The sequence below is a fragment of the Haliotis cracherodii genome, unplaced genomic scaffold (assembly GCF_022045235.1).
Source record: "Haliotis cracherodii isolate W230 unplaced genomic scaffold, xgHalCrac1.p SCAF_1, whole genome shotgun sequence".
In the NCBI taxonomy this organism is placed as follows: domain Eukaryota; kingdom Metazoa; phylum Mollusca; class Gastropoda; order Lepetellida; family Haliotidae; genus Haliotis; species Haliotis cracherodii.
In genome coordinates, this window is record NW_027266264.1 from 19054979 (window position 1) to 19078648 (window position 23670).

The 23670-nt window shown below is 39.5% G+C and overlaps 1 protein-coding gene and 1 pseudogene across 1 annotated transcript; both read right to left on the bottom strand.

Annotated features, from left to right (window-relative positions):
* Window positions 1-5275: 5275 nt before the first annotated feature.
* Window positions 5276-22902, bottom strand: LOC139454491 (low-density lipoprotein receptor-related protein 6-like). Its single transcript, XM_071236241.1, has 9 exons — window positions 22830-22902; window positions 13845-14072; window positions 13257-13425; window positions 12364-12488; window positions 10664-10820; window positions 9911-10014; window positions 9688-9825; window positions 8067-8160; window positions 5276-7096 (listed from the first exon to the last, which is right to left on the bottom strand). The coding sequence occupies exons 1-9, from the start codon at window positions 22900-22902 to the stop codon at window positions 6838-6840; spliced, it is 1347 nt and encodes a 448-aa protein (XP_071092342.1). The 3' UTR covers window positions 5276-6837.
* Window positions 20109-22454, bottom strand: LOC139470682 (uncharacterized; annotated as a pseudogene).
* Window positions 22903-23670: the final 768 nt, after the last annotated feature.

The following is a 23670-nucleotide window of genomic DNA, read 5'->3' on the forward strand; positions in this document are numbered from 1 at the left end:
GCGGCCTGAAAGCCAAACATATGATATTGTGATTGTGTATGTACACATGTACCATTCACAAGTACCAGCGATACACATGTGTTATTGCATGAGATCAATAGTTGGTAGTTGCCATCTGAAATCCTTTATGTTTCCTCACCATCTGCTATAATTATCTTCTCACTGATACATATGAATAATGCATTTACATTTTGATGTGTACTGTTTGTATGTAGCAATCATCCACACTCCTGTGTACTATTAATGAGTATCACCAATGTGCCATGTATTAGTATCGTGAGTGTCACACAACTAAATGTACTGGATGATATCCAAACACCAAACACACACATAAGATCGAAAGCAACATCGATTGAGCAAGGGGCAACGTTCTACACAAATAATGTAAAGGAAGAGAAATAAACAGGTGGAACATTAATACAGGACTTAGATGAAGGTTTAAATGAAGCTAGATTATTTTATGCTAAATTGTATAAGGAACAAGAGGTTAGCCCGATTAATTTAGAGCCCGCCTCCGTGGTCTAGGTGATGGAACGCATAGCGGACGGTCGACGGTTCGATCCTTGGCTGAGTCACACCAAAAGACGTTAAAAGATGGTACTTGTTGGTATCCTGCCTGGCGCTCGGCACTATATGGACAAGACAGCGAGTGGTCGGCACGGAGTCAGTAAACTGTGTCTGAGCGGGGTGTCCATGTTAAAACAGCGTCATGGTATCCCAGTGAGCTAGCTCTATACAACCGGCAATATTGCGGGCTAGTACATAAATTAGAAACATTATTTAAAGATGAAGCCATAAAAAATACGTTTTCAAGAGGTGAGGTAAGGTGAGGTGAGTTGAAAATGGGTGAAATGGGGTGTGTGTGCGTGTGTGCTTGTGCGTGCTTGTGTGTGTGTGTGTGTGTGTGTGTGTGTGTGTGTGTGTGTGTGTGTGTGTGTGTGTGTGTGTGTGTGTGTAGGTGTGCTGACTCCGAGCCGACCAGTCCTTGTTTTAGCCCCTTAATGCCGAGCGCCAGACAGGGTAACAACAAGTACCATCTTTCAACGTATTTTGGTAATACGCAGGCGGGGTTCGAACCCCGGGCGTTCCCCTCTCCGGGCGGACTCTTTACCACGTAGGCAGTCAGATTCAGTATGTTTGGAAGGGGAACCTTGTGAGGAGGAAATCATATGAGTTCTTAAAAAATGGAAAGTGAAAAAGCATGCCTAAATCCTGTTTATTTTTAAAAACAGTGGCAATTATTAAGGTCAGTATTTGAGACATTCCTTAATTTCGGCTACAAGAAGGGTAGTTAGTCAGTTTCACAAAAACAAGAATTTATTGCTTGTATCTCGAAGTAAAGTAAACCATGACGTTTCGTGAAACATTAGCGCCCGTTTCTAATATAATTGTAAATACCTCATTTGAAATCGGTTCAGTTGCAACAGCTAATAGAATTAAAATTGTTTTGCCAAATATTATTAAAGAAGAGGAAGTAACTAGACGAGCTTATTATTTGATGGAACGTACAGCAACATACTATTATTAATTAGTTTTGAAAAGGCTATTTATTCAGTAGATTATCGACTATTTCAAACGTTTCGAAATACACTAGTCAACATTGGGTAGGGATATTCTGAGTGGTCAGATGGGCGGTAAATCCGACTGGATCCTTGGGATGTTGGCTTACGAATAGTTTACGATTTGGGCTGGGGACTGACCTAAGGTCAACTTTAAGTGTTTATCAACAAACATGGCTCTGCTTTGTCTATCAGCAAGACATAACTAACCATGGGGAATCTGGACATCTTACTAACATATTGTTATCATAATCGAAATAATAAGTCTAAGATACCGAAGATGTCCCACAGGGATGTTGCTGGGGTACTTTAAGGTTTTGACAACTTTGGAGATTTAAAATGCGAGACAATATAGCAAACATTGTTAAAACTAAAAATGGCCCCCAAAGTGAATAAACCATGTGTACCATTGATGTGTACCATAACGTCTTTGATTCCAACCGTTGGTACATTGTACTGCCCTTGTACCATCCATCTGTTTCCAACTCTTATTTGACAAACATAAACTTTTTTTAACGAATTTAAGGTTAATTTACAACTTAACATTTGCAATGTTTTAACACTGTGTTGGTATGACACAGGTTTTGATAACATGAGTTGTCCTCATCAGTTACAGTTTCAGAAGAGTGAGTGAGTGAGTGAGTATGGTTTTACGCCGCTTTTAGCAATATTCCAGCAATATCACGGCGGGGGACACCAGAAATGGGCTTCACACATTGTACCCATGTCGGGAATCGAACCCGGGTCTTCGGCGTGACGAGCGAACGCTTTAACCACTAGGCTACCCGACCGCCCCCCAGTTTCAGAAGAAGCACGCTTGATGTTAATAGCTAACAGAATAGTGTGCATAAATCTGCGGCTTTTTCTTTAGGAATCAGTAACCTGAGTAATACTCTTACGACAAGCATGGGATACTGGGTCCTATTCATCGTCACAATCACCCGATTTCTTGGGAAAAGAGATGTTACAATTATTAAACATAATAAGTGAGATTCAGAAGACAACTAAGTGGCATGATAAAAAAGTTTTTGTTTGTTGTGTAACGCCGCACACAGCAATATTTCAGCTATATCACGACGGTCTGTAAATAATCGAGTCTGGACCAGACAATCCAGGGACTGACATCATGAGCATCAATCTGCTCAATAGGGATACGATGAAACATGATTTGAAATGATAATGACATGAACGTAAATTATGCTTGTATACTGACTACAAAGTTAACTTTGACATCATCAATGCAATTGGGATACGATGACATGCATCAAACCAAGTCAGTGAGCCTGACCACCCGATCCCGTTAGTCGCCTCTTACGACAAGCATAGTCGCCTTTTACGGTTAGCACGGGTTGCTGAAGACCTATTCTAGCGCGGGTCTTCATGGGTCACGTGGTAATAAGTAGGGAATGCAATGAATGGTCACAAGGCTGAATCAACAGTCCTTGTCAATGTCAGTCAATGGAGACTGAAGTGTAGAGGAACCCTTCTCTTGTCTCTGCAGTGTGACAAATGCCATGTCATAACTTTATCACCGTACACCTATTGAAGGAGGCATAAGTGGTCAACATTGCTTTGTCATTGGAGTATCCTGTACCCTTGACTTTAAGTTGTTGTGGCGCACGTGCTGATACGGCAACTACGTTGCTGATAAAAATTAAGTCAAGTGACAACTTGTGATAAAATTGCCATACGAAGTCTCGTGTAGAGATGTTTATTTAGTAGAGAAGCAGGGGAGGAGATGTAAATATTATTACAACTGTATGAACACGAGGAAGAGTATCTATGGATATCAACTTCTTTATTATGAGGAACACAACGTTTCGGAGTATATGCTTACTCCATCATCAGATGAATGAATGCCATGAGGCTGAGAGCATACAGTATATATATATATATATATATATATATATATATATATATATGTACAGGTAAGGCACAGGTAAGGTATATATATATATATATATATATATATATATATATATATATATATATATATATATATATATATATATATATATATATGTACAGGTAAGGCCAACAAAATAATAAGAAAACAAAAGGTGGAAAATAACAAAGGGTTAAAACTAACAAGGGACATGTATGAACATGCATGTGAAGGGTTAGCTTCACTGGTCCAGTGGTTTATGAGAAGAGTATGTATGCAGAGCCTAGAACGCATTTTGAGAGAATAAGGAGCAAGGTCGAAGTTCAAAGGACAGATCAAGGTCAAAACTTAAAATATCGCAAAAGACGGAAGATAAGTGTTGAGCCCAACTACTAGCTACAACTGGACAACAGTTCAGAACCTCTTGGGCAAATACATTTCTTTTATAAAAAAAAGTATTTTAGGGTGCAAGAAAACCCATTTCTATTCAAAAAAGGATATGAGTGTTGTGAAAAATATATGTTTGTTTAAGGTGATGACAGTTGTCAATGGCTACATTTGTAAACAACGATACACAAGAAACAGCGTTATAACTATCTCCCGCCATGGGGCACTTAGAATTTTATTTGTTCATACAGTATTGAATATAAACTATAAAAAAGAGTCCTACAAAGCCTTAAGGAGACATAGGCACTTGGGCCGCTTTATGTCAACAGGAAAAACGATTAAAGGAGATATTAATAGACACAAAAGGACCCTTCTCTGAAAAAACAAAACAATTTATGGCACCAATTCGAACTGTCTTGATCACTAACTCTTAGATAAGCCAACTTCAGTAGTTTCTGAGAAACATCTCCCCATTGCCGACCCTACGCACTCAGTTGAAAAGCGTGGAGCAAGGGCCATAACTCTGTGAAAAGATTAGTAACGACACCAATGTTCGAACACAGTCTCGGTAAGTCTTTCATAAGGGGGCACGGGTGGCCCAGTCGTCTTAGGCGCCGCGATTCGCTGTGCAGACTTGCGTCCCTTGGGCACACCAGAAACCTCTGATTGTGGGTTCGAATCCCGGTTTGCCCAGATTATGTTTCTAGGTTTATCAGCAGCATACCAGTGCTCGTGGGTTTCACCAAAGTGGTAAACGTCTGAGACCTGCATCACTTCGGGCTTTCCTCCCACATTAAGCTGACACACCGCGATATAACTGTAATACTGTTAAAAGCGGCGTTAAACACAACTCACTCACTCTCTGTCTTTCATAAGCATGTATACTTTCAATAACATAACTTCAGTAGTAACTGAAAAAACTTGTCACTATTGCACACACAATGCACTATGTAAAATAACATGGATCAAGGGTCGAGACTCTGTAGAAAAAATAATTTACGGCACCAATGATCAAACTCATTCTTGATAAGTATTTCTTAGATAAGCATGCATATTTCATTCATGGAACTTCAGTAGTTTCTGATAAAACTTGTCCCCATCTCCCGCAGTATGCACGTAGTTGAAAAGAATGTTACTAATAGTCTAGTTATTACCTATATTGTCCAGCTAAAATAGCATGACGTGTGTGCTTGCATCTGATTCATCTGCCGCCATGTATCTGAATTGCAAACTCATATATGAGGTCACACAACCACAAAATATAATCGACTCGTCGTTGCAATTTGGCTTAAATGTTTTTGATTCGTTAAGTTTACAACATGTGGATGTTGGATTAATAGCGAATGAATTTAAAACGGTTTAAGTTATTTTTGAATATACTAGTATCACAGCCGAGGCACTCGCCGCTATAGATAATTTGCATAATTGCTTATACATACAAATCGAATTGTCGGGTATTTGCATACTCAGAATACATATTAGTTGGTGGATTGGTTTGTTTGTTTGTTGTTTTACGCCGCACTCAGCAATATTTCAGCTATATGACGGCGGTTTGTAAATAATCGAGTCTGGACCAATCTAGTGATTGACATCATGAGCATCGATCCACGCAATTGGGATACGATGACATACATCAACCAAGTCAGCGAGTCTGACCACCCGATCCCGTTAGTACAAGTATAGTCGCATTTTACAAGCATGGGTTTCTAAAGACCTATTCTACCCCGGGTCTTTACGAGTCGAATACATATTGGAGGCCAATGTATGGCCAATATGTAGTGGTCCAGCACACTTGTCATTAACTAACTGAAACGTCTTATCCCCAATAATACTGGATGTCTCGAAAACAAAAGTGTTGTTCCCACATACCTAACCCTGGCTATCAACATAAACAAAATGTGATATTATTCATAAGTCAGCAAACAGAACATTAGCAACAATCAGTCCAGAAATAAACCACAGGTAAGACAGTTACCTGTCGTACATTCGAAGCATTCTGCTTAGTGTCGTTTCCCAGATGAGGACATCATTGGCGACTAATACCCCGTTCAGATGCCCCTCTATACATATGTGTGTATATGTGCATACGTGCATACGTGTGTAGAAATACATACGTGATTATACTTGTGATGTGAACGCGTTTACTCATGTGTGTATATTTACACCAGGAGCAAATTTGCATCATGTCTGGAGCAGGTGCAAATCTAAATGTAAATTTGCACAGTGTGTATATGTTGCACTGTGAACCTTTATGTTATCGTAAGAGGATGATCTAATTAATATCTGTTCTTTTGCCAACACCAAAATATTTGTCAACAGTTGCCAACTTTTACGCGTATATACAAATTTAAGTCGCCAGTGTTTTCTTTTGGTTTCAAGGAGTCAAAACTTTGTGTACAAATTAAATCAAACACATGTTGCTTCACGCGCGAAACTTTTCGGTGAAGTAACTCTCTTCTCATTCAACTTTGATTGGAAAACAACCTGTTTTGTGTTGAAGGTCGTAAACAGACCGACGAATATGTGTGCCTTACACAATTTACATACTTTATTTACACACCTAAGTTGATTTTCATGTGAACGCAAAGTAAATTTACATATGCACACGTATGTATAGTTACACATGTGCAAAATTACATAAGTTAGTACAGCAAAGTACGGTTATAACGAACTCAAAGGGACTACTAATTTTAGTTCGGTATAACCGTAGTTCGTTATAAGCATATATACAGCATAACTCCAGCAAATAGTCGGGACCAAAACATTAAGTTCGTTATATACGTAAGTTCGTTATAAGCGTGTTCGTTATAACCGTAGTTTACTGTAAAAGTTGTGCATGTGAACAGGGCATAAGTGTCTACATTTTAATCGAAGACTGTAACATCGTCCTTATCGGCGAATAATTACAATGTTAACGCTGAAGAGTGTTCTCTGAACAACGAAAAATCGTCGTTATTCACAAGCAAGAGTGGGGACAGGGAACGTCCATATTTGCCATCCTGAAGTTCAAAACCTGGTGTACACGCCGAGCTTGTCCTCTGCAACCATGCAGTTACTCTCAAAGAGACCCGTGTGCGTGTCGTTTCCGTCTTGAGCGTTGCCGTCCAAATGCTTTGTGATGCTGATTGACGGCTCCCCAAAGCAAACAGTATTCATGGGGTTATAGATAATGTTCACATCGCATTTACTTTCTGCAGATGTCTGACAGATTCCTCCATTCTTCACGAATCGCCGAAGGACTTTACCCTTTTGATGCTTGGCAAGCCTGTGTATGAATGTAAAGCACTATTAGAAAGGGACAAGTCAATATTCCAGTTATATGACGGCGGTCTGTAAATAATCGAGTCTGGACCAGCCAATACAGTGATTGACATCATGAGCATCGATCCACGCGATTGGGATACGATGACATGCATCAACCATGTCAGCGAACCTGACCACCCGATCCCATTAGTCGCCTTATACGACATGCAGTACGACACACACACAGGGCTTTCTTTTATTTATTATTGAATGCATAGTACCCCACCCAACTCCGAGCCACACATCCCGCACCACCACCCCGACACCCGTTCCTGCGGGACTGAGGGATATAGCAGAACGTTGTTATATTCTGACGGTTATAATGTCATCTTTATGGGGGGCATGGGGGGCCCAGTCATCTAATGCGCCGCGATTCGCTGTACAGAGTTGCGTTCCTGGGCACGCCAGAAACCTATGATTGTGGGTTCGAATCCCGGTTCGCCTGATTATGTTTCTAGGTTCGTCAGCACCGTGCTCGTGGGTTTCAAGTCTGAGACCTGCATCACTTTCCTCCCACATTTAGCCGACACGCTGCAATATAACTGGAATACTGTCAAAAGCGGCGTTAAACCCAACTCACTCACTCATCCTCATGGCATTGTACGCTTTTGACTCTGCAACCACGAATTACCCCCAGCCCTGACCCCCCTCTCTGTAAAAGTTTCAATTAAGCACATACTCTACGTCTTTTCATTTACATATCTTCAGGTGTATACGACACAGGGTTGCTGTAAAACATAATTTCAACACATTTCTCAATTCTGGAGATTTACTTCCGAGTGGGAAAGTAACGCACATGCCATAACATGACACAACATCGGAGATTTCAGGTTTTAAATTACATGACATTACTAACTTCATTTACATGTGTGCAACTCTTTGACTTTGGTTTCAGCAGATTAGAAATGCAAAACATTGTGTTTATGAAATACCTTATATATTTCAAAAGGGTGATCAGCGTAATGACACACAGAATTGCCAACACAACACAAGACCCCGAGATCAGCTTAATCACGGAATGTGTACCTGAAATATTCAGAAATAAAATACAAGACAATTTTAAATATGTAAGTTGCTGTTGCATTTCTTAGTTTAACGTTGAAGATAACTCCAGATAATGCATAATTTCCAACTTTTAAGGATTGACTGTGTATTGCTTTCGGTTCATTGAGGTATGACATGAAAGAGCGATATGCAAACTGTATGTGTCCAAAAGTTTGCGCATCGGTTTTTCGATTCATACCTCAATGAACCGAAAAGTTTAACCAAAAACAGTTGTACTTATTAAAGCAGACAAAAATGACGACATCGATAAACATTCCAGGTGCAGGAATACATACAGTGGCGTGACATGAATCAGGTGATTGTTTAATATTATGGACATAACTTGATACGCCTACAAAGTCAGTGGCCAGTCAACGGAGAGTAGGAACAAAACAATGTTCATATGACTTGTCAATCAAGGCAAGAGGCGAGAAGAAATGCAAGCAGACTGTAACGAACCGGAACAAATATGTCCGAGAGAAGGCGGCTGTTTCAAATGACATGGTCAGTTACCGCCAGATGCAAACATTAGTTCCCTGAGAACGGGAAGACACGGTTGGATAAATGCTAGTTAGAAATGAAACCCGAAGACATGAAAGTTGTGGAATCGAGGCGAGCGGGAAAAAAACAGGCGAGCGAGCCTGCACAGTTGCTGTTTCATTCCTTCTCGGCCTTCGGTTTCAAAGTGTTGTTTCGACAATGACTATGCATGAATTTCGCGAAATGTCCTGTGCATGACGATACACGTGAGCAGAAAGGGAAGTCTCTCGACTGAAATACTGGGATTCACCGTAGTAATGATTGAAGTTATTTTTTTACATTCTTTTGGAAATGAATGCAATAACACGTGACCAATTCAACTGATCAGAATGCAGGAATTGCAATGAACACAGCGAAAATGTTATGACAACTGAATCAAACACACATGTGATTGCATGCTCATCGATCCATCATCAAGGTAACATGACACAATTGAACACAGGGGCTCAACCAACAACACAGAGCAACAAAAGAGAAGCCTGATTCTCTATTCAGTCTTGCTGAGGACACCAATGATTTAACGGTTCAGGGTTCAACGCCACCCATACTAATATGAAATTGTGTGAGTGAGTAAGTTGGGTTTAACGCCGCTTTTAACAGTATTCCAGTTATATCACGGCGTGTCAGCTTAACGTGGAAGGGAAGCCCGGTGATGCAGGTCTTAGACGTTTACCACTTCGGTGAAACCCACGTGCACGGGCATGGTGCTGACAAACCTAGAAGCATAATCTGGGCGAACCGGGATTCGAACCCACAATCAGAGGTTTCTGGCGTGCCCAAGGGACGCAACCCTACACAGCGAATCTCGGCGCCTTAGACGACTGGGCCACCCGTGCCCCCACATAAGAGAGGAGGGTGAAGAGTGAGGAGTGCGAGAGATAGGGGAGAGAATGTATGTCTGTTGTGTGTGTGATAGAGAGAGATCGGAGAGAGAGAGAGAGAGAGAGAGGGGGGGGGGGAGACACCTACCAGTATCACACCTATCTCCTGTCCACCCTGCCTGACACCTTGATGGACACTGTACATTTCCTGGATCACAAATGCTCCCCTCTGCACACCTGCCGCAGGTGGATTCACAGGTCACACCATAGAAGCCCTCGTCACATTCTTAAACAGGACAGAAAAGACAGACACTAAAGAAAGGTATTTCAGTGGTGACTAACACGTATTTGATAATCAGTGCGTTACTTACCATAATACCGAAATACTTTTATTCTTCGCAATTCAGACATTCTTCTTGTCAGAGTGTGTTTCTGTACCCTACTTCCATTTACCGTCATTGTGAAAAAAGACCGCCTGCAAAAGTATGTAATGGTATAAATTAAATATGAACTTTATTCTAAACATATAAACATCCGGGTCAAAGACATTTTGAATATTGGATCTGACACCAAATTATTACGTTATCTAAACGTTTCTAGGCCGAAACAAGTCGCCGGAATCAGTGCACACGCAAGGTCAAAGACACAACTATGATACTCGTATCAAATACATCGCCATCGAATAACCATTTCTTGTTTCTTTCATTTTTTGAAGCCATCAAACATGGCTGTATACTTTCCTTTGCCCGGAGTTTACATTGTTTGATTGGCTTGCCTTCCATATTTCTACATAGACTTGAGATACCCTACTAAAGTAAAATCAGACTTCGAAATACACAGATACTTTTTCAAAATATTATCAACACAACAACGTCTCTGCTCCCAACAATCGTGTTCTAGGAAATATGTATATACCCTCGGAGTTAATTTTAACTCGAAGTCCTGGGACCATCGAAAACGTTTGAGTTATCCATACTTCGATGTATGGTTTTCGAACCACAGTGACGCTTAAGACTAGGAAGTCCTAGTCCTTGCATCACATTTACGAGATGGTATCGAATCAGTTAATTTGACCAACATAAAAAATGGCGTGTTTCAGTTAAGAAGCATTCCATATGAACCACCTGTGGTTTCGCGCAATAATGTAGAGCTGGCCTTCAAAATAGCTCGCGTTAAAATATGTTTCCAGTGTTTTTATGACAGAAACCTTCTTAGTTGCTAATTCCATTGACATGATGTGACTCGTGGAGGAATGAGCATCACACCAGAATAAGTGTTCCCCTGGAAACAAAAAACATGACCACGACAAATTGATGGATGGAAACTAGAACCAGTTCCATGTATTATAAATTATGCTTTATTTATGCTAAATTTAAAAGTCTATTCCAAGTATCACTTAATTTATACTACACAGACAGAAACAAATAAGTTGTTAGCAAAAGTAAAGGTGGGTGTTAGGTATTCCATGTTGTACTGATTTATGACAATAAAGTCAACATGTTCATTTACATTCATGTTTCACAGTCTGTGATAGAGTTAATCGTCATGCCAAGACCAAGATGTGAGAAATAAGGTTATAAGTGGACTTAAAGCTGGCAAATTTCAAACATCAGTGTCAAGGCATTTCAACATTGTCTGGAGCATAATTTTCCAACTTCAGGAACGATATCGGCAACATGGCACCACTACATCAGTTGTGTTTCTAAAGTTGGCGTATCGTTTGCTCCAGTTTCCCATTTCCTTCTTCAAAGGAGAGATGAGGGTGTGTGCAACGGATTGGGTTGAGGAAGTGCTATGATGCGGGCAACTTAATAAGTGTGCGTTATAGTGACGAGATCTAACGTCCTCACCTTATCCCGACCCTGTGATAACCAGGCGGCAATTCTCAGCATGGCACAGCTCGTCCCCACACAGTGCGAGTCAGTATTGAATTTCTGAGAGCTCACAACATAAACGTATAGCAGTGGCCGTCCAGATCACCTGATCTTAACCCAATTGAGCATCTGTCAACGTCTACAAGTGCCACAGAATCGGCAGCAGCAAGTTGTTTTTCATGAACAATTTGCTGCCATTCCACAAGGTGTCATCCGCTGGCTTTTTGGTTCCATGAGCAAGAGGTGCCATGAAGTCATTCAGGCCAATGGTAGACGGAAGCGGTAGTAGTCCTTTCGCTGCCGTGCTTGAGTTCTCCGTTAATGTTTGATAAACTTTGTTTCATTTGTGATCTTCTAAACACATTCATGCCCCACGTTTCGCTTCTAAATCCTTATAGAAGTCACAGAATGAATCAGCTATGTGTGAAACCCATTTCTGGTGTCCCCCTCCATGATATTGATGGAATATTGCTCAAGACGGCGTACAATATTACTCACTCACTCATAGAATAATTATCTTGAAAAGTACATATGGGTTTCTTTTTTGTGGGGAGCATATGTCCTTTTTACCCGTTGTGTGTATTCCAAGTAACAGACCCGTGAAGATCCGGGCTAGACTAGGTCTTCAGCAACCAATGCTTGCCGTAAAAGGCGACAACGCTTGTCGTAAGAGGCGATCGGGTGGTCAGGCTCGCTGACTTGGTTGATGAATGTCATCGTGTTCCAATTACGTATACCGATGCTCATGATACCAATCACTAGAATATCTGGTCCAGACTCGATTATTCACAGACCGCCGTCATATAGCTGTAATATTGCTGAGTGCGTTTAAACAACAAACCAACAAACAACTAATCCAAGTAACATTATGATAGCTGACCATGAAGTCACGTACCGTGTATCAAATAAATCAAAGGGTCAGTATTCCGTGTATCAATACCAATGCCTACCTTGTTGATCAATGGCGAGTCCAGTTGGCCATCTAGCACCAGTAGATAAAAGTGTTTCAAGATGAGTTCCATTGTAGCACATCTTCTCAATCTTAGCTGTCTCCATATCAGTCCAGTAAATGAACCTTGGAAATATAATTTTTGAGATATTTGTTTGGCGATATAATATGCCTTGTAAAAGTAGTTTGTTTTACGATAAGGGGCGGTCTGGTAGCCTAGTGGTTAAAGCGTTCGCTCGTCACGCCGAAGACCCGGGTTCGATTCCCGACATGGGTACAATGTGTGAAGCCCATTTCTGGTGTCCCCCGCCGTGATATTGCTGGAATATTGCTAAAAGCGGCGTAAAACCATACTCACTCACTCACTTGTTTTACGATACAATGAATGTTCCCTATACGAGCTGGACAATTGTCTCTCAATTAGGGATAAATGGATGGTGGGGTGTCGAATCCGGTCGTGAGGATTCAGTTCTGTTTGTTGAATGAAAAGGTCATCGATCCGTGGTCAGTATTAACATCAGCGATACTACCGCTGTCAATATCGTGGTTGGAAGTTAGAGAATCGATAATACCAAGGGCGACAGTTAGAGCATCGAAAATACTGCTATCGATAGTTAGATCATCTATAATAACGTGGTTGACAGTTAGAGCATCCATATATCAGGATCGACTGTTAGAGTATCCTTAATACCGCGTAACAGAGTATAGATAATGCCGTGGTCGATTGTTAGAGCATCGATAAAATCATGGTCAGTAGTTGGAGAATTCACTAAGGTAACCTGTTCAATTTCAGTTGCAATCCTGACCACCCAAACCCAATCATGTCTTTCCTAAGGTCAGGGTTGACGAAACTTGGGCGATGTACAAATCTACAGAGTCAAGTTATAGCCTAACCTTCGTGATGTATCCAACACGATTGAATGTGGCTGACAATCACTGGATTTTGATGAGATGATTTTAGTGATCGCTGTGGTCGACAAATTCATCATGAATATTGCATCAGGATCGTCATCAACGTAAAACATCTGTCTAATTTTCCAGTCGATTGAAATGTCCCGGATGGCTGTGAAAAGGTATAAAACACAATACATACCTAAAATCTGTATAAGATACGATTCTTAAGTACTCGTACACAACACAAGTTACCTGCTCAACCAAGGAAAACAAGCGGTTGTTGACTGATAAGTACGACGCGACAACAAAACAATTTGCTTCAGCAATGAAATAACTTTGAGTAGATATTTAAAGTTTTAGGAAAGAAAGTATATTGTCTGCTACATGTATTTGAAGGCTACATTTTAATGCAGTTGCGTATAATTGTCTCATCAGTTCCCGATGTTAAATCAATTTCAGTCACACACATGTCGGGTGGTAATACCGACTGCTCATATCCTCGATGTGGGCAATACATATTGCTTGAATATTGCAGTAACAGTAAGTAGAGGAAATGTATAGAAGGGTCATTTCCCCCGGCGTTCTTACCTGAATTCGTTATGAGGACACTTTGCTTGTTGCTGCCATCAAATGCTGACTTCATTATCGTCTTCGTATTCAGTCTCACCCAGTAGACTTGCCGGAACAGAGGGTCGTAGTCAATGGAGGACGACCTCGAGTCTTTAATTGTCGGTGATATCATCGTTGCATTGTCCCCTGTCATGTTGAATTTGTAGATGTAACCGCCGAGGTCGCTGACGAGGACAACCACGTCACCTGTAACATTCCGGACAATTCCGAAATCAGTCTTCAGTCGACATGGGGTGTAAGAAAGACGGATATATCAAAATAACGGATGTATCGAAAACAGATTAAATCGTAATTGTTAATTGTGTATATTTCGTATATGTAGACCGAAACCTTCTGAATAATTTCGATTCGATATCATTATAGCCAATGCTGATTTTACGTATTTGTTAAATTAAAAACTATTCGCGCCCACTTTCGAGACAAAGAAAGGACTTGAATCAAGTTTGCTTGGACTGCTAATTGTCCCGAGTTTGGCCTCTCTTTACCTGGGACTCCGATATAAAGAGATCATGGTGCATGCCTTCTGGGTACACTAGAAACCTATGATTGTATGTTCGAATCCCGGTTCGCCCAAGTTATGTTTCTAAGTTTGTCAGCACCATGCCCGTGTTCGTGGATTTTACCAAAGTCTGACACTTGCATCACTTCGGGCTTTCCCTCCCACATTAAGCTGACACGCCGTGATATAACTGGAATACTGCTAAAAGCGGCATTACACCCAACTGACTCGCTCCCTCACTCCTGTTCGCGGGAGTAACAACACAGATCGGATGACTTTCAGTGTTTTAATCATGCTGTGAAACTAAAGAGAACTTTCAATTAAAAGGAGTTCAATCACCGAGGAAATATATACAGTTCTGATATGACAAGGATGACTTCCAGTTAAAAGGAGTTCGATCGTCGAGGGAGTATATATGGTGTTGATAGGCCAAGGCTGACTTCCTGTTAAAAGAGGTTCAATCATCGAGGGAGTACATATAGTTCTGTTATGCCAAGGCTGACTTCCTGTTGAAAGGAGTTCAATCATCGAGGGAGTATAGATAGTGCTGATGAGCCAAGGATGACTTCCTGTTAAAGGAGATCAATCGTCGAGGGAATATAGATAGCACTGACTGGCCAAAGCTGACCTCCAGTTAAAAGAGGTTCAATCATCGAGGGAGTAGAGATAGAGCTGACAAGCCAAGGATGACTTCCTGTTAAAGGAGTGCAATCGTCGAGGGGGTATAAATAGTGTTGATGAGCCAAAGATGACTTCAAGTTAAAAGGGGTCCAATCATCGAGGGATTTTAGATAGTGCTGACTGGCCAAAGTTCAATTCCAGTTAAAAGAGGTTCAATCATCGAGGAAGTATAGATAGTGCTGACTGGCCAAAGCTGACCTCAAGTTAAAAGAGGTTCAATCATCGAGGGAGTATAATTTATGTAAAGTGTTGATATGCCAAGGCTGACTTCCTGTTAAAAAGAGTTCAATCATCGAGGGAGTATAGATAGTGCTGATGAGCCAAGGATGACTTCCTGTTAAAAGAGTGCAATCGTCGAGGGAGTATAGATAGTGCTGATGAGCCAAGGATGACTTCCTGTTAAAAGAGTGCAATCGTCGAGGGAGTATAGATAGTGTTGACTGGCCAAAGCTGACTTGAAGTTAAAAGAGGTTCAATCATCGAGGGAGTATAGATAGTGATGATTGTCCAAAGCTGACTTCAAGTTTTTATTTCCAAATTGTTTTGTTCATTGCAAACTGAAAGGCCGTAGGCTCATAGTTCAAAGTATTTACAAGGTATGGGTGTTTCTTCTAACTTACAATGTATAATGTATGTACAATGCAATATTTTGAGGTTGACATGAGTATGCAAAACAAATTAATATTTGGATAAGTTATAAACTTCTTTGGAATATACTTGTTTCTTAATTGACGATAGAGTTTACACACAAGCATAAAATGATACTCATTTTCTACAACATTAAAGTAACAAGATGTACAGATATTGTTAGACTTTTTAAATATACATTTATAGATCTTTAAATCATAATATCCTGCTCTGAACTGCGCTAGCGATACTCATCATGTTATAGGCTTTTACTGGGTATCGCGTGGATGGAAGAGTCGTTAGTTTTAACCAATAATTTATAGAGCGCTTAAGCGAAAATATATACAATGGATCTCTGCCACATTCCCCAAGTACAATACCATTTGGGATGGAGGATCGAACCTCAATTACACGTTTACACGCATAAAGATGAACTTTTTCTATATACTCCTATTTTCTCTAACCCCAAGTTTCTGATAAAATTGGCATTATCTTTGTATCAAACATTTGAAAGTATAAATTACAAGGCAGATTATCATATTTTAACAAACTTTGTAGGATTGACATCAACACTTTCTTAGCTTTAACAGATGTAGATTCTAGATATTTATTCCAACTCAAAGTCCTAGTAAACAATATTCCAAGGTATAAGTATAAGATGAAACTACCTCCAATGTGCGTCTTTGTATATCCATTTCTCTAATTTTGATAGTTTCCCACCGCTTTTAAAAACAAGAACTTTAGTTTTATATAGATTGACGGACAGTGACCACTTGTCACAATAATTTTCCAAAATATTGATTTGAAGTTGAAGACCAATAACCGAATCAGAAAAAAGGACAACATCGTCAGCAAAAAGCAAAAGGAATATTTCTATCAGATCTGGATATAACTGGATGCCATTTTTAGATTTTGAGTTAATTTCTAGTTCATTTATAAAGAAAGAGAACAAGATTGGGCTTAATACACAACCCTGAGGCACTCCCAAGGGGCAATCAAACATACTTGTAAGGTTATTGCCATTGGTTCGTACACAAGCTTTAAGTGATTCGTAAATGGCTTTTAATGATTTTTCCATCTTTGATGCCCACCCATGTTTGCAAAATAAGTGCCAGAGCTTTTTTCTTTGAACTCCGATATTTGGAAGAGAATGTGGTAAAGGTAGACCAGGTCTGGCTTCGAGTTAACAGTAGTTTCAATAAGTGGGGATATGCATGCTGAAGGGAGACCATTTTAGCTTCGAGTTATAAGGAGTTTCGATAAAGGGGAGTGTGCATGGTGAAAGTCGACGGGGATTGTTTCTAAGTTAACAGTAACTCTGACATGGGGGTGGGGATCGGTGTGTTTGTTCAAGGTAGTTAGGGACGCCTTCGAGTTATGAGGACTCAAATAAGAGGGAATATTTATATGAAGGTTGAACATGGATTGCTTCGATAATACGAATTCCAAAAAGAGAGTATAAATGCGGTCAGATGGACTAGGTATAAATTCGACTTAGCAGTAATTCCAATAAGAGGGCATATGCATGCTGAAGGTTGATCAGTGATGGCTTTGAGTTAACATAAGCTTTAGTAAGAGGGGGCATGCATGATGAAGGCTGACGATAGATGGCTTCGACTTAACAGGAGTTCTAAAAATAGGGCGCTTGCATGGTGAAGGTTGACCACTGATGACTTCGAGTTAACTGGAGGTTAAGTAAGAAGGAGTGTGCATGGTGACAGTAGGCCAGGTATGTCTTCGAGTAATCAGTAACTCCGATTTGGGGGAGTATACGTGACGAAGATAGGCCTGATAAAGCTTCGAGTAAACAGGAGTTCAAATAAATTGGTTGGTTGGTTGGTTGGTTGGTTGTTTTACGTCACACTCAGCAATATTCCAGCTGTAATGACGGCGGTCTGTAAATAATCGAGTCTGGACCATACAATCCAGTGATTAATATCATGATCGATCGATGACATGCATCAACCAAGTCAGCGAGCCTTACAACCCGATCCCGTTGGTCGCCTTTTACGACATGCATAGTCACCTTTTACTGCACGCATGGGTTGCTGAAGACCTATTCTACCCCAGAATCTTCACGGGTCACAGTTCCAATAAGAGGAAGTATGTATAATGAAAAGAAACCATGGAGAAACCAGGGCATTGGAACTATATATAATGAAGAGAAACCAGGGATCGCTTCATATTTTCAGGACCTTCTGAATGTGGGGGTATGATGAAGATAGACAAGTTCAACTAAGAGGAAGCGTGTATGGTGATTGTTGACCACGAATGAATTCGAGTTAACAGTAACTCCGATGTGGGGGAGTATATGTGGTGAAGGTAGACAAGGGATGGCTTCGAGTTAACAGGATCTCCAAAAAGAGAATATTTGGATTACGGTAGTACAGAGATGACTTCGTGTTAACAGGAGATGCTGTACGAGGGGGTATGCGTGAGAAAAGTAGACCACGGATGGTTTTGAGTTAACAGGAGTTCCAGTGAAAGGGAGTATGTGTGGTGATTGAAAGCTGGGGATGGCGTCAAGTTAACAGGAATTCCAATATAAAAGGAATATGCGTGATGAAATTATGCGCAGACAAGACATTATTCGAGTTAACAGGAACTCCAATAATAGGGAGTATGGTTTGTGAATGAAAACAAGGGATTGGTTCGAGTTAGAGGGACTTCAATTAGAGGGAGTATGTGTGGTGAAAGTAGACCAGGGATGGCTTGGAATTGACAGTAACTCCGAATAGAGAAAATATGATTGGCGAAAGTGGAACAGGGATGGCTTCAAGACAAAAAGATTTCCGATAAAAGTACATGTATGTGTGGTTAAAGGCAGACCAGGGTTGGCTATATGTGTGACGTCGTTTTAAAAAAAGGTAACTTCGAGATAACTGTAGTATATCAAGAGTTTATATATTGGAAGGGACACCATCGATGACTACAAGTTCGGTGAAACTAATGTTTTCTTTAAGTGGGAGTACGGGTGTTGAATGTTGACAAGATATGACTTCCAGTTACATGGAGCTTTGATAAAATGAATCACTACTTCGATAATCCGATACTTCCATCTCTCGACATTTGTCCCAGTCAGCAGTATTGCCACTAAGTAACGGCTAGAATGAGTGTACACTCCCAGTCAGCAGTATTGCCACTAAGTAACGGCTAGAATGAGTGTACACTCCCAGTCAGCAGTATTGCCGCTATGTAATGGCTAGAATGAGTGTACACTCCCAGTCAGCAGTATTGCCGCTATGTAACGGCTAGAATGAGTGTACACTCCCAGTCAGCAGTATTGCCACTATGTAACGGCTAGAATGAGTGTACACTCCCAGTCAGCAGTATTGCCGCTATGTAACGGCTAGAATGAGTGTACACTCCCAGTCAGCAGTATTGCCGCTATGTAATGGCTAGAATGAGTGTACACTCCCAGTCAGCAGTATTGCCGCTATGTAACGGCTAGAATGAGTGTACACTCCCAGTCAGCAGTATTGCCACTAAGTAACGGCTAGAATGAGTGTACACTCCCAGTCAGCAGTATTTCCGCTATGTTACGGCTAGAATGAGTGTACACTCCCAGTCACCAGTATTGCCGCTATGTAACGGCCCAGTTTGTAACTACCTGCTGTTGTGGAACACGAAACAAGGGTGTCTGCGGGCAGAACTTTGTGTTCACTGCGCAAATCGTACGGTCGTGTGACGGGAGTCCATTAACCTTTTACTTTAAGTAAACCTATAGCCAAAGTGAAGCGAAGCAGCCGGAGAACATTGTCACAGATTTATACATCAAACAAGTGAGATAGTTCCCATTTTTAGCGTAACAACATTGTCACCTTGTTTGGTGACGTCGAATTTCTTTATTTCACATACTGAAGAAGTCACAGGCCTATAGTACAAGTTGAAGAATATACAGTTTTATACAATTTATGTACATATCTCACCAGATCACCTCACGTCATTCCACCTCGCATTTCAACGCAGTCACATAATTTCACACATTCAGTACAATACCATGCCCTGTAATTTCATAATTTCTATATTACCATATCACATCTTGTTATATCATACAACATATTCTATAACATCATATCATATTGTATCATTATTATAAGATCATATTATATAGTATTATTTCATATAACATTATCATAACATACTATACATACCATCGTACCATATATCACAACTATATTGTATCACACTTCAACATGTCATATCACACAACACATTAGCAATGTCATAGCTTGTCCCATCTTATCTTATCATATCATACCATATAATGCCATGTCATTCCATGCCAATTTATTTCATATCAATCAATCAATATTTATTCAACACTGGAAGACCGCAAGCCATATAATATGTACACTAAAAAACAGTATTTACACAATTTCTATAATACACATAATATATTGCATCATATCCCCTCATGCATCATATCACACCACATCACTTCATATCATATCACATCATGTCATGTCACATCATATCATTTCATATACATATAACTATACTTAACCATTTGTAATATCACGTCCCACAATATCATATGACAGCCTAGTAGTTTAATACCATTTCTAACTCTTTTGTTTGTAGTTTATTCAGATGGCAAATATCTATAAATATGTACTTAATGTATATACACAATAGTTTCCTAGTACCAAGCAGCTAAGATTATTCTTTCATAAGGTTCTGTCGGTATAAAGAGGCATAATATATGAACATGGACACATTTTGTAAGATACTTCTTTTTGTGTTTGACAGCAATGTAACAAATTTAATAATATTAGGGTACCTGTAATAATAAGCTTGCAGGTATTTTTCTCTAAGGTGTAAATACACTGGACATACAAGTAAGAAATGAAATTCATCTTCTACTGAGTTTAAACTACATCGATTACAGATTCTTTCTTCACGAGGAATGTTTACATAGCGCCCTGTTTCTATTAAAAGGTCGTGAGAAGAACATCTAAAACGTGAAAGAGCCGTTCGAAATTTTTTTAACATTAACTTTTGATAAATAATCTTCCATAATTATTTCTGATTTAAACATTTTGTAATAAAAGCATTTGTTTGTTAGAGTCAATGATGCAGTCCAAGATTGTAAATAAATATCCTTTAATCTCTGGGTTAATGAAAGTATAAACATTGGTTTGGAATACACATTTTGGTTTTGCCAAATATCACCAAAGCCACAACTGAAAAGTAATTCTCTAACACCTGTAACCCAGTTTCTTTTCCCATTATTATCATAAACTATCATCATATTATAACACTTTTTTGGCAGTCTATATGAGGGCATGTCAATAAGTCTCAGCCAGTATTTAATAACTTTTATATTTGAATATACATAGAGGGAATCTTCCACATTCTCCATACACCACCAAGCTGGAAGTGTTTATTTTAACACCTAAATACTTTTTGCAAACATATAAATGAATCCTTTCTATGGCATCAAAGTGCTGTAAACCCCAGACTTCTGCCCCATACAACAAAATGGGGAGTATCTTTATATCAAATATTTTAAAAAAAGATTGATGAGAAATGGTTTCTAAAACTTTCAAACTCTTATGGATACTTACAAAGACCTTTCTTGCTTGTTAAGCAGCTTGGTACAAATGTTTATGCCATGACAAGTTTCTACTGAAGTAAACACCAAGATATTTATAAAATCCTGTAGTTTCTATTTTTTGTCCTTTGAAGGACCAATATTCTTTACTTGCTAAATGACCTCCATTCTTAAATAAAACTTTTGTTTTACTCATGTTAACTGTTAGCTTCCATTTATTGCAGTAACTTTCAAGTTCATTAATTTGACACTGCAGTCCTTTGATTGTTGATGAAAAGAGAGCAATATCATCTGCAAATAAAAGTAAAAATATCTGTGTAATATCTGGATGGATGTTTGGAGACGTCAAAGCAGCGTATGACGTCCTCACATAAATAAAGCGACAAACCCCCTCGATCCAATAGAAATCTCTGCATACAACAGAGTCGATTTACGAATCCGACTATAACATGAGCATGTGTTAATGAATCATTATCAAATAGTAATGATACCAGGTGTTCGCGAAAAGGTGAGCGTATCCTGCCCCGACGGTGGCACGCGTCACAAACACATGCAAGGGCAAATCGATTGTTCATCTGAAAAATAACACGGGAACATATGGTACAAGTCAAAATAGGGAATTGCATCGAACATCATTTTTGTCACTGATTCCTCAAATTTGGAAATTCCTCCACATGTCAACCATAAAACTTTTTGAAAGCCCTCCTGAGGCCTTGAATGTTGTAACCTTGATCAAACAACTTCTGACACTCTTTGAAATATTGGTAGAAAGTGCATGTACGATTGTATCTCAAACGTTGTGAAATGTAAACACCAAAGGCTGGAGCTGCTGGAATATTGTTCGACATGAAGGGAAAGTTGACTTTTGGAAAATTAAAGTTATCCCTCTTGTCATAGAGTCTTGTGGAGAGTGTTTTGTCACCATGAATCTTTATGCATAGATCTAAATATGAAGCAGATGAGGCGGTCTCACTGGTTTCACAGGTGTCCACTGGTCTAGTTCAGGTGGGTAAATCAGTGGAAGGGAATTGGCTATTTGATTGTTATTGAACGATTTCAAATCATAAACATACCTTAAGTTAAAGCTTAAATTAAACTTATTAGCCAAATTACTTTGTTTTGATTTTGCCAATCCGAACAGAAATTCCGATTCATATGCATAAAGAAACAGATCCGCAAGAAGGGGGGCACAATTGATGCCCATGGGGATGCCTACTTCTTGCCTAAATGTCTTATCCCAAAATTTTACGTAGATGTTATCAATGAAGGAATATTTCTGCAGGTTAGCATTGAGGGAAAATGCGCATTGTTTACCATTTGCACACTTACAGAAATTATTATGTGTTCTTACAGATAAAAGTATTATCCATGTGTGATTAAGATATCATATAATGTTAAATACTATCAATTATGCCAGACTGTTTACGTGGTGAGCAATGTCCCTTCTTGTCTCTACAGTAAAGTGCATAATTTCCTCTTTACTGTTGCAAGTGTAAAGTATAGCTTTAAAACAAAGACCCCTTCTTAAAAATGTTAATACATGAATATAGACCAGCGAACAGGCTTAAAGTGGACTTACCTTCATTTGAAGCAGTCCCATATCCCTTGTACAGATGAATGTACAGCAGTATGCTAGTCACATGATGCAACATGACGCCAAGAATCCAGATGCTGCCAGCAGCTGATGCACAGTCATTTATAGCTTGCCCATACTTCACCAAGATTTCATTAGTGTGTAGTCTATATATCATCCAATCATATCTGATGCTTATATTATCTGTCCAATGTTACGTGGCATTGTGTATCCTTTGTTAGTTATTCATAATCTATATTATTGTGACATTCGGTCACATTTAGCACCAAATATAATAAAGACGTGAAGGGGAAATATATTTACGTCACATTTAACACGCTTTTATGATAATGAAGTTTTCTGTCTCCGTCTTTATGTGTATTTGTGTTCATTCTCAGTCGGTATTTTGCATAATTGTATAATGTTATTTATCATCCAAAACTGGCTCCCACCGGAGATATCTCTTGGGGGAGATCAAGCGATATCTACATTGTAGATATCGCTGCAATGAAACTGCATAACAATAATTTGCAGATCATTGTGACGTCATTGTTACCATGACGTCACAATCAAATGACATCACTAATGGCCCTGCTACTGAAGCTGTTGACAGTACTTTTTACACTTAAGACACTGCTTATTACTTTCTACAAACTGAAAAAGTTGGAAGAATGATGATGGATGATAAATAAAATTACACCACTCGTTGATAAAAGTGAAAAAAAAAATCATTATCTTAATGTCTCACGTGTGTCTTACCTCTCTTAAATGACATAAATTATTGTCACAAGATTACAACTTATAATAATTCATGTACATAAATGTTGGATACAATAAGATGGCGGTT

Coding starts and splice junctions, on each gene's coding strand:
- LOC139454491 (XM_071236241.1), bottom strand. CDS start 22,902: ATGTTGCATCATGTGACTAGCATACTGCTGTACATTCATCTGTACAAG. Junction 8,161..9,687: donor AGGAGATAGGTGTGATACTG/GTAGGTGTCTCC, acceptor TGAATATTTCAG/GTACACATTCCGTGATTAAG. Junction 7,097..8,066: donor ACCCTTTTGAAATATATAAG/GTATTTCATAAA, acceptor ATTCATACACAG/GCTTGCCAAGCATCAAAAGG.